Raw genomic sequence first — 11,868 nt, forward strand, 5'->3', positions numbered from 1 at the left:
GTGACACATTTGAGAGAGGGGGTCTGGGGCCAGAGTCCAGTGCTCCAATAAACCCAGATGGACATGGTGAGACTGGGGACTGGGTGGTATGGGAACTTTTAGGGATGGGAAGGCTTGCACTCAGCTGCCCCTCCTCCCCCAGGTCCTTATGAAGGTCGACGTGGTTTACGAAAAGGAGATGCTCTATCTGTATGTGCTGAGTGGCATTGGAGGGCTGCTACTACTGCTACTAATTTTCACAGCGTTATACAAGGTAAGAACTTCTGAGAGGAATGGGCATTGCCAAGACTGGGGGGTGCCCTTTGGCAGGAGCCAGGGAGGAGACCACTGTGTTCAGGGAGCATTAGAGCTAGAAAAGGTGTCAACTTATCTCCTCTTTCTGCAGATAAGGCTACTGAGGTCCAAAGAGCATGTGAGGTTTTTTCCCACTATTGCTCAGTCCAGCACTGGCAGAGCCAGGACTAGGTACCCTAGAAAGGAGGGACAAGGATGCCCATGTAGCAGGGCCTCCTGGTGCCAAGTCCCATAGTACAGAGGCATATGCCAAAATATGGTCCCTGTCTTCCCAAAGGGAAGGCATAATGAGTGCCACACTGGGGACCTGTGTACTCTGGAACCTGTCATACAGGGACCTCACTCAGGCTGGGAGGGCCTGGGAAGTCCTCCTAAGAGAGGTGGCATTTGTTGGGATTTGAAAAATGACTAGAAGATAGAGATGAAGAGTGAAGGGCATATGATCCAGGTAAAGAACCTCAAATATTACAGAAAAGAGAGCACAGAAAATCAAAGTTTCTCTCTAATTTCTCTCTAATTGCATTCCCGGAGGGTTGTCATAAACTCCCATTTTGTTTTTATTCCTTCAAATTCTGATTTCATTGTTAATATATGTGTGCATGTGAGTGTGAGAGAAAAGAGAGGGCTGGGGTTGCGGCTCAGTGGTGGAGCGCTTGCCTCACATGTGTGAGACATTGGGTTGGATCCCCAGCACCACGTAAAAATAAATAAATAAGTAAAGGTATTGTGTCCATCTACAACTAAAAAATATTTTAACAAAGAGACAAGAGAAATTTTATGTGTGTATAGGTGAAGAACACAAATGGAGTAATACTATAAAGACTTCTTGGGAGCTTGTGTTTTCCACTTAACTCACTCACTCTCTCTCTCTCTCTCTCTCTCTCTCTCTTTTTTTTTTTGGCGGGGGCGGGAGTACTGGGGATTTAGCCCAGGGGTGCTTTACCACTGAGTCACATTCCCCCAGCCCCCAGCTCTTTTTACTTTTTATTTTGAGGCAGGATCTCACTAAGTTGCTTAGGGCCTTGCTAAGGGATGAAGCTGGCCTTGAACTTGCAATCCTCCTGCCTCAGCCTCCCAAGCCACTGGGATTACAGGCGTGCGCCACTGTGCCTGGTATCTACTTGATACTACATCTTGATGTTCGTCAGCTTTACCTCTTGCTTTTGAACTTGGCTAGTTTTCTAATATCTGGATGTCCCATTTTTTATTTAACAAGTTCCTATTTTGTTTTTTAGTTTTCTCATACTGGGGATTGAACCCAGAGAAGCTCTACCACTGAGTCTCCCAGCCCTCTTTGTTTTTTGTTTGTCTGTTTATTTTGTTTTGTTTTTCAATATTTTGAGATGTGGTCTTGCTAAGTTGCCCAGGCTGGCCTTGAACTTATGATCCTCTTGTCTAAGCCTCCCAAGTCACCAAGATTAAACAAGTTCCCTATTGATGAGCAATGAACATTTGGATTGCTTCTCATTCCCGTCTGGTTTAACCAATGTGTCAAAGACTCTTTTTACCAATATCCTTGCACATTCATTCAAATATTTTTTAGACTTAATTCCTAGAAGTGAAAGCACTGGGGAAAATATATGTATGTTTTGAGCTTTCAACAAGTATGTACATATAATAAGCACTATATAAGTGTTGGCTCTTCATGTTTGTTACTAAGTACTGTCAAATAACTGGTCAATGGGCTGGGGAATAGCACTTGCCTAGTGTATGGGGGGCCATGGGTCAATCCCCAGCACTGGGAGGAAAAAAAGACACTCATTTAAAAGATTGAAACATGACATTTTGATGAGCCAAAAAATGAACTACTAGTGCTGGAGATGTAGCTGTACTGTAGCTCAATGGTAAAGTGCTTGCCTAGAACTCATGAGGCCCTAGGTTTAATCCCCAGCACTGCAGAAAAAAAAGAGTGAACTACTAAACTTAAAGCTTTTAAAAGTATTTCCAGCCAGGCAGGGTGGCACACACCATAGTCCCAGCAACCTAAGAGGATGAGGAAGGAGGATCACAAGTTCAAGACCAGCCTGGGCTATTAACAAGACCCTGTCTCAAAATAAAAAAATAAAAATTGGGCTAGGGGTGGCTAGGGTTATGGCTCAGTGGTAGAACACTTGCCTCAAATGCATGAGGTACTGGGTTCGATTCTCAGCACCACATATAAAATAAATGAATAAAATAAAGATCCATCAACAACTAAAACAAAAAAAATTGGGCTGGGGATGTGACTCAGTGGTAAAGCACCCTGGGTTCAATCCCCAGTATCAAAACAAAACAAAACAAAACAAAACAAACAAACAAACAGTATGAAGGGCTGGGCATGTAGATCAATGGTAAAGCACTTGCTTAGCATGTGTGAGCCCCTCGGTTACATTCCCCAACACACAAAAAAGTTTTTTCAAGATTTATATGTACATATATTTTCCCCCACCAAAGAACCAAGCTTTCAGATGACAGAGTGTCTTCACATGTTGTTGGAACTGACTGGTCCAAAATGCTGCCTGGACTTTTGCTCACTAAATATCTGTCTTCCTTCAGGTTGGATTCTTCAAACGGAACCTGAAGGAGAAGATGGAAGCTGATGGAAATGTTCCAAATGGAATCGCTGGAGAAGACTCTGGAGAAGCATCTCAGGAAAAGTCCATGGATCTGGATTGTTTAGAGCCCCTCCAGGGAGAGGAGGCCCAGGATGGAGGTGACAAGGACTGAGGTCCAGGCTTGATGCACAGAGGACCCAGAACTGGACTTAAGATGCCTGGGGCTAGTCAGCCTCTGCCTGCATTGCAGGCCTCAGTTTCCTGGTTTTGAGCATGGATCTCATTCCCGCCTGTCTCTTCTGCAGATTCACGGTGAGAATCTACAGAGGTGAGGCCTTGTGGTCCTCAGATGGTCCTGGCTCCCACCAGCCTGTCTTAGTTTTCTCCCCTGGAAGAGAATATCTAATTTAAATTGAAATTTAAATTTGAACCGCAGTCTCAGAACCTAGTGATACTCTGGCCTTCTCCTTTGCCCTTGAATGTCCAGAGGCCTCGGATTCCCAGAACTTGCCCCTATACTCTCTCCTTCTAGTGTTAGTCCCCCCCCCCATTCTGTTGCCAGAGAGCAAATGTGATCCATGTAACTGCATTGCTATAGCAAATGACAAAGACCACCTTCCTTAAGAAGACTTTCAAAATCTTGCAGAATTGGGTCCCTACAGTTCTGGAGATGTCCTACCTCCCTTTCTAGGGCTTTCTAGGCTTCTGTTATTCCAGCCTTTCTTGGCTGCCAAACTCCTTCCTCTCTTCCTGCATCTGCCCAGACAGCCCCCTGTGCCTGGAACATTCCTACCCTTCAGATCTCTGCCTACTTGTCATTTCCTCAAGGCAGCCCCCATCCTGGCTCAATCCAGCTCTACATTGTCCACACTTACACCGGTCTGAACCTGTTCCTTGTCCCCCAGGTTGTATGTGTTCACTGCTTAATGATTTATTTAATTTCAATCTCTCAAATAGTGAACTCCATGAATGCAAGGAGTGCGTAACTGTCCCCGTTCACCTTAGAATCACTGATGCTATCTCAGGGTAGGGCACACAGCAGGTGTTTGTCACAATTTCATTAAATTCATGATGGAACCTATGGAAAGATACAGAAAATGTTTGGACAGGCCCTTGGGAACCCTGTCAAGGCTCAGCCTTCACAGGTTCTGCCCCTCTCCTGGTTCCACAGTGCCTGCTCAGAGGAAAGCCAAGCTCAAAATGGAATGGGTTCCACTGGTGTCTTGCCACCAAGCACAGTGCCTGTACATATTTGCCCAGTAAATGTGAGATTCGGTCCAGTTTTGTCATGTTTTTGTGCTGGTGCAACATTCCGGACTAGTTCAATTAGATAAACATTCCCCTTTCAACCTAAGAGGTTGCAGTTCTCCCTAAGAGGAACCAAAATGGTCAGCTCTGCCTCTTCCTTCTCTGTGACTCTCTCCTTCTCTCTCTCTCTCTCTCTCCCCCTCCCTCCTTCTTATCCTCCCTCTTTTTTTCTTTTACCATGGTGACCCTTAGATACTGATCTGTGCCTGACCTTGTAGGTTTTATTAAAAAGAGAAGGAGAGGGGCTGGGATTGTGGTTCAGCGGTAGAGTGCTCCCCTAGCACGAGCAGGACCTGGGTTCGATCCTCAGCACCACATAAAAATAAAGGAATTGTGTTGTGTCCATCTACACCTAAAAAATAAATATTTTTTTAAAAAAGGAGAGAGACTGGTGGTGTAGCTCAGTGGTAGAACACTTGTCTAAAATGCATGAGGCCCTGGATTCAATCCCCAGCACCACAAAGGACAAAGGCGGGGCGGGGGGAAAGACTGAATCAGAGAAAAGGTAGACAAGGTTAGGGGCATTTGATAATTTATTAAGATGGGAGTATAATCCAGTAATAATGGTGCATGCCTGTAATCCCAACTACTTGGGAGGCTAAGACAGGAGGGTCACAAGTTCAAGGCCAGACTGAGCAACAAAGTGAGACCCTGTTTCAAAATAAACATTAGAAAAGGACTCAGTGGTATGTTTGTGCATGCTTGAGACCTGGGTTCAGTGATCCCCCACACCTTCCTCATCTTTTATTTAGAGCAAGGATGGAAGAGGTATGGCCCTCAAGTACCTCCTTTAGAGGAGAAAGAGGGGGCCAGTCATTGCTGTCTTCCTGTGCTCAATAGGACCCCAAGGAAATATTGAGTGACTAGGATCAGCTCCTGGTCTAGCACTGGGAAGAGAGAACATGGTGCAATATTTTGGTTCCCCAGGCAGTGACTGCCCCCTTCTGCCTAGAGAAGATGACATAAACATTCCCAAGCCTGGCATGCAAGACCCAAGATGGTCATTCAAAGCCTCCTAGCCTCTCCAACCTCACCACCCATTCTCCTGGTCAAGCCCCCAAAGAACCTGGGGCTGGCCCATAAACAAGATAGCAGAAAGGAAGAACTGAGACCCATTTTCCCAGAGTGGAGAAAATGTTTAACTGCCCAGAATATCACAGAACTAAGAACAGCACATGAAATGATCTGTAGGGCTCATGAAAGGTAAGTCAGGTTCTTTTCATTCAGTGGGTCTTGAGGGCTTTGTGTCCAGCTCTGTCCTGGGATCTGAAGATGTAGTGATGAAAATGGCAAATCTCTGCTCTCAAGAAGTTTGTTCCAGTGGGAAAATAGTATGGTGACTTCAGGTAGTGATTAGGGCTAGAAAGAAAAGAAAGCAGGATAACAGGTTAGGGAGTGATGCAGAAGGCCATGGGTGGTCAGGGAAGTATCTCTGAGGAGGTGAGATTTTGAGACATACTTGCACACACACCCCCACACACACACACACACACAAAAAAAAAGATTGTTTTCATCGAGTCTGGAACCAAAAAAGCAAGTCTCATTTCAGGATGAGAACTGCCATCATTTGCATCTAGGAATCTCTTCTAACTGGTCCTCCCTACTTGCCTTTCTCTGCCTTTATGACTTTACACAAAATGCTCATTCCACCTCTCCTTTTCCTTTCTTCTTCTTTTTTTTTTTTTTTTAGATGGGGGTCTCCCTATATTTCCCAGGATGGCCTTGAACTTCTGGACTCAAGTGATCCTCTCACTTTAGCCTTCCAAATAGCTGGGACTATGGGCACACACCACCACACCTGGATTCTACCTCTTTTCTGTCCGATACGATTTTCCTTACTTCAAAGCACTTGAGCTTTCTTCATTCACTCGATTCCATCAGCACTGAGCTTCCTCCTCACTGGGGCCCATCACGCTGCCTCTGAGCAGGCTTCTCTCCAAACTGTTAGGTCCTGCAAGGAGGATAAAGCCTCATTTGTGTCTTAGCAACACCTGCTCCTCCCCAGGGCTGGCACAAGGGGCTGTTCCATAAGTGTCTAATTCTGCGGTACTTAATATGAGGATTCTTTTATGCTTTTAAAACTATTGAGGATTCTCCAAAGAACCATTTTTATATGGGTTATATCTATTGTTATTTATTAAATTAGAAGTTAAAAATGGAAAAAAAAGTTAAAACATAAGAACATCCAAGCCCATATTCCACATGAACCATCAGAATAATGATATATGTCATTGCAAATCATAACTAGAAAATGCTGTATTTTCAAGAGAGAGTGAACAAAGAACATCTTAATATTGTTAAGGAAAATAGTCAAACTTCAGTCAGATCTGGTTTGAATTCAGGCTCTGCTGCCTCCTAGATGTGTCCTTGGGACTTGTTTTTTTCATCTGTAAAATGGCAATAAAAACTATATGTATACTTCAGAGCTCCTGTGAGCATTAAATGAGATGACACTTGCAAACTGCTTAGCACTATTCCTAGCCCATATATGCTTACTAATGGTAGTGGATGGCAATGGTTTTCCTTGTGCAGGCTGTAGCAGAAAGCCAAATAGAGAGACCTAATCTGGAGTTCGAGTTCTCCCATTAGCTTGCTGTGTGATCTTGGGAAAGAAACCTGCCCTTTCTGGTTTTTTTTTTTTTTCCCCTACTCTGGAAGTTTCTCAGGAGCTGTCATAGAAGAGAAGGGTGGAGTGTGATCACCCAAATCCTCACCCTTATTTGATCTGCTTTTATATACAATGGACCTTTTATCCACAAACTTTATCACATCTGCCAATTCAACTAATTGTGGATTGAAAATATTTAGGACACTGGGGATGTAGCTCACTGGTACAGCATGTGTCTCACATGCATGATGCCCTGGGTCTAATCTCCAGCACTACAAAATATATATTCAGAAAAAATTGCATTTGTACTGAATATGTCAGATTTTTTTCTTGTCATTATTCCTTAAAACAATGCAGTTTAATGATTAATTACATGTATAGGGATTATAAGTAATCTAGAAATGATTTAAAGTGGCTGGGCAAGGTGGCACATGCCTTTAATCCCAGTGGCTCAGGATGCTGAGGCAGGAGGATCATGAGTTCAAAGCCAGTCTCAGCAACTTAGCAAGGCCCTTAAGCAACTCAGCAAGACCCTGCCTCAAAATAAAATACAAAAAAGGACTGAGTATGTCGCTCAGTGGTTAAGCACCCCTGGGTTCAATCCCCAGTATCAAAAAAAAGTGTATGGGAAAATTATATAAAGAACCTGAGCATCCTCAGATTTTGGTATCTTCAGGGGGTCCTGGAGCCAATTACCCATGGATACTGATGAATATTGAGGGTCTGTTCAAACAAGCCACTTGTAATTAAATGTCACAGGTCTTGTGCCCTGGGTCTTCCAGTTTTCAAGGGTCTATAGACATGTTTGGGAGCTGAATACAAAAATCAACTTCAAAATACAAAAATAAAATTATAGAATTGAAATGAAGGGTTAAGTAAATGCACAAATATGTCAGGTAGTCAGGTGCAGTACTATTAAACATTTATAGCTATGTTGTTATTTTACATGTGGTAGTTGGAGTATTTTAATATTTGAAATTATGTGTGGTAGAATGTCAATACAAAAAGTCTGCATCAGCTGGGCCCTGTGGCATGCACCTGAGGCAGGAGAATCACTGGAATCCAGGAGTTTGAGGGCTGCCTGGGCAACATTTAACCCCATTTAAAAAAATATATTCATCAGGTTCATAAAGGTTGGGCTGAGGAGGTAGCTCAGTGATACAGTGCTTCTCTACCATGCATGAGACTCTTAAGTTTGATCCCCAGTTCCCCCCACACACACACACACAAATTCATAAAGATCTTGAAATTATTATTAAGATTTCATTTGACAATGATGTTTTACTTTGTGTGTGTGTGTGTGTGTGTGCGCACACACACACACACACACACGTTGAGGCTTGAACCCAGGGTGTTGTGCATGAATGCTAAGTAAAAGCTCTGCCTGGGAGCTAAAATCCCCAGCTCCTACTTCCAAAAATATTTTAGTTTGAAAACCAAACAAACTGAACTGCATAACTCTAGAGCTTGCAGATAATGAGAGGCTGGTCTGAAATGTGCTCCAAGAAGTTATTTGCTCTTTGCAAGTTATAAGGCCCTGAGGATGGGTATGGGGTTGGATCCAGAGACCCAAGAGATTTAAATATGCCTGTGTAACCAAGCTGCTGGAGAGAGTCAGAGCCACATAGATATAATCTGAATGCCACATCTGCCTCTTGGCCACAGAGTAACTTTAAGTCACTTAGCTCTATGAGTTCTTTTCTTATCTGTGAATAAAATAAGTAAACCTTCAGAGAGAACTATCAGGCCCTTAGTAGTCTTTATCTCAAAATGTGTCCAGCAGCAAGTGATTCCCCGAGTTGTGGCATCTGTCCTCTCTAGCAAAGGTCACAAGAGGCCACACTTCAGATGGCACTTTCCATCCATTCCTGAGGGGCCAAGAGTTAAGAAGGCTAGGACTGGATGGAAAATAACACAAAAATGGGGCAGGGACGGGGGGTCCCACACCAACTGGCACGGGGGCATTAAAAAGGAAGCAGAATTGTGGCAAATTCAGCCCAGTGTGGTGGGAGAGTCATGAGAGTAAGAAAAATGGTCCAGTCTTCACACCTGATCAAATATACACTGTGCTTTGGGTGAAGCTGTGATAGCAGCTGCCCATTCTGGTCTCAGAGCCTGGACAAAGGATCTGCACAAGATAGTGGCTGGAGATTGCAGCTTAAGGGACAGAGCAACTGGGTGCTAGGAACCAGGGAGAGATGACAATCAGGGTGTTTTCTGGCCCAAGGGGAAACCCTGTGTTTAGGAAGAGCAATCTCCATAAAGTTGAAGGCTTCCTCACACCTCCCACACTGGGCCACTCTACTTGTGCAGCATACAAAGCATGGAACAAGAAATTAGGTGGAAATCATGCCTCCTGAATTTTAGATAAGATTCCAAGGAAACACTGAACATAAAAGCACTTCCCAGACAAGGCCCTAGGGCTTCACTGGCTGTTCATAGTAATGACTAGTGGCTCATGATGCCCAGGGCACTGTCCACACACTCATTTTAAGGACAAGTCTCTTTTATCACATAAGGTTTTTATTGAACTCAAATTCAGGGGCTCCAAAGCCTGAGGAAGACAAGGCAGGCTGGGGTTTGCACTCAAGAGGCCCAGGCCCTACCCCAAGGCCCCAATCCCCACCCTACCTACCCTTTTTAACCCCTTCCAAACTCAACGAGGGTCTCAGCAGCTACCAATCTAAACTACCCCACTCTAATTAGCCCTCCCTCTCCCTCCCCCCCTCCCCATCTAGCACTCTGCCAAGCCAGGCACCCACTAAGGAGCATGCTGCTGAGGCCAGTTCTCTGCTGACCTCTTTCTGGATCTCTCCCAGTGCCTCCTGCTGCCTGTTTGGCCTCCCTCCAATCCCTCTTCATAGCCCATTTCCCATAAGTCTCCAGGGCATGTAACTTCCTGCACCCTGGCCCTCTTGTAGGATGCTCAATTCTTCCATTCTCCTTCAACCCTTCCACTAACCTCTCTAAAGGTTTCTCTAGCTCCCGGTCCCCTTCTCCTCTGCCCACCGCCTCCCCACCCCTGATGGGTCCCGGGTTAACGCCGGCCAGCCGCGTGGGTCCGCTGGTGGCGAATGAGGTCGGAGCTCTGAGAGAAGGCCTTTCCACAGTCATCGCACTTGTAGGGCCGCTCCCCGCTGTGGACCCGGTGATGCTGCAGCAGTGTGGAAGAGCGGCAGAAGCCCTTGCCGCACACGGCGCACCTGTAAGGCCGCTCGCCCGTGTGTGAGCGCTGGTGTTGAATCAGCGTGGAGGAGCGATTGAAGGTCTTGCCACAGTCGGGGCAGCTGTAGGGCCGCTCGTGGCTGTGGGTGCGCTGGTGCCGCAGGAGGTAGGAGCTGTCGCCGAAGGCCTTTCCACAGTGGGGGCACTTGTAGGGCTTCTGGCCAGAGTGGGTGCGCTGGTGGCGAAGCAGGTAAGAGCTGTCAGCGAAGGCCTTGCCGCAACGGGGACACTTGTAGGGTCGCTCGCCCGTGTGGGTGCGCTGGTGTTTGATGAGGTCAGAGCTCTGGGAAAAGGCCTTACTACAGACCTCACATTTATAGGGCTTCTCACCGGTATGGATGCGCTGGTGCTGGATGAGGGTGGAGCCCCGCCCAAAGCTCTTCCCGCAGATTCCACAGATGTTGGGCCGAGGGCCCTGCCCACCCCTGGCCCTGCCGCCCCGCCGGCCCCGAAGGGTCCCTGTCAGACCCAAGGGATTCTGGAGCATCTCAAACTGGGGTGTTGCCAGCAAGGCCCCCGTAGGCATTTCAAAAGGTGGCCCCAGGGCCAGGGCTCCTGTAGGCTGTTCCCCAAACCCCTGAGTGAAGGAGTCCAGGGGGTGAACTCCTAAGGGGATACTCAAGGAATTCTTTTCCTCTGGGTTCAGAAGCATCTCTGCACCTTCCTGGAATTTAGAACTTTCAGCCTCAAATTCGGGGCTTTGGGTTTTGAACCCAGGATTCTGGGGTTCAATTCCAGGGTTTGGGGGTTCATATTCCAGGCTCTGGGATTCATACCTGGAGCTCTGAGATTCAAATTCAGGGCTCTGGGATTCATAACCAGGGCTCTTGGGTTCATAGCCAGGACTCTTGGGTTCATAGCCAGGACTCCGGGGTTCATAACCAGGGCTCTTAGGGTCATAGCCAGGGCTTTGGGGTTCATACCTAGGGCTCTGGGGTTCAAACTCAGGGCTCTGAGGATCTGATTCAGGACTTCTGGGTGCAAACTCGGGGCTTGGGGGCACAAACCCAGGGCTTCGGGACTCGAACCCCGGGCTTTCAGGCTCAAACCTGGGGCTTTGGGATTCAAACTCTGGGCTTTGTGGCTCAAACCCGGGGCTTTGGGGTTCAAGCCCAAAAGGTATCTCTTCAACTTCATAGTCCCCACTGCCTTCGTGCTGAGAAATTTCCTCTTCCTCATTCTCACTCGAGTTGCCTGCAGGGTCAAGAGAATTACAGAAAATCCAAATTGTGTGGGGACCTGGAAGGTCATTTGGTCCATTAGTTGCCACAAACCTCTCCCCGCGCCCCAAGCAGGGTCGCTGACCCTTTGGCAGGTGCTGAAATTCCCAACCCTTCAGAGAAGACCCAGAACATCCAGTCCCCAGCACCCCCCTACCAAGTCCCAGGTGTCCAAGCCCCCGACCCTCTTTCCCTCCCACGGGCCAAAGCCCCTTCTCCCGCTCCCGGTACAATCCTCGGAGGAGAGGTCCCTCCCTCACCTTTGAGGGACCCTTCGGGGCTCCCCATTTCGTCAGGACTTTGCACATCCCGGGGCTCGAGACCCCACGGCGACGCCTCCCGCTCCATCCCCGCCAGCTCCCAGTGCAGCAGCGGTGGCGATGGTGAACGATCCTGAGACCCTGCCTGAGTGCCCTGGGACCTGGGCCCTCGCCACTCGCCCGCTCAGCGCCGCCCAGGGCACCCAGCTGCCCAGCCCTGGCCCCCGAGGCCGGACGTCTTGACCCTGGGCCTCTCCGGCCCGCCGAGCCCCTCCCCTACCCGCGGCCCCGCCCCCCTCCCAAGGTCTCGACTTGTCCCGTGGCCCTCACCAGCCCCCGCGTGTCGGGGCCTCGGAGATGAGGGGCTTCACGACTAGCCCTGCCGCCCCTGGCCACCGCTCCCTGCCCGAGACCCCGCG

The 11,868-nt window shown here is 47.6% G+C and overlaps 2 protein-coding genes across 4 annotated transcripts in view; one reads left to right on the top strand and one right to left on the bottom strand.

Moving 5' to 3' along the window:
• The window catches only part of Itgal (integrin subunit alpha L), a 45,477-nt gene extending 38,916 nt beyond the window's left edge, over window positions 1-6,561 (top strand). For 2 of the 3 annotated variants that reach the window (XM_015491299.2, XM_015491300.2), the window contains exons 30-31: window positions 143-253; window positions 2,830-6,561. In XM_015491299.2, coding sequence (XP_015346785.1) covers window positions 143-253; window positions 2,830-3,000 — 282 coding nt within the window. In that variant the 3' untranslated portion in view covers window positions 3,001-6,561. Of the gene's footprint in view, window positions 1-142; window positions 254-2,829 lie in introns of those variants that run through there. The other variant, XM_048789794.1, reaches the window with a different exon arrangement.
• Window positions 6,562-9,249: 2,688 nt separating this feature from the next.
• Window positions 9,250-11,868, bottom strand: Znf768 (zinc finger protein 768). The gene is made up of 2 exons (XM_048789799.1): window positions 11,450-11,868; window positions 9,250-11,163 (listed from the first exon to the last, which is right to left on the bottom strand). Exons 1-2 carry the CDS (start codon window positions 11,535-11,537, stop codon window positions 9,782-9,784), a joined length of 1,470 nt encoding a protein of 489 aa, XP_048645756.1. The 5' UTR covers window positions 11,538-11,868; the 3' UTR covers window positions 9,250-9,781.

The sequence above is a fragment of the Marmota marmota genome, unplaced genomic scaffold, assembly GCF_001458135.2.
Source record: "Marmota marmota marmota unplaced genomic scaffold, marMar, whole genome shotgun sequence".
Classification (NCBI taxonomy): domain Eukaryota; kingdom Metazoa; phylum Chordata; class Mammalia; order Rodentia; family Sciuridae; genus Marmota; species Marmota marmota.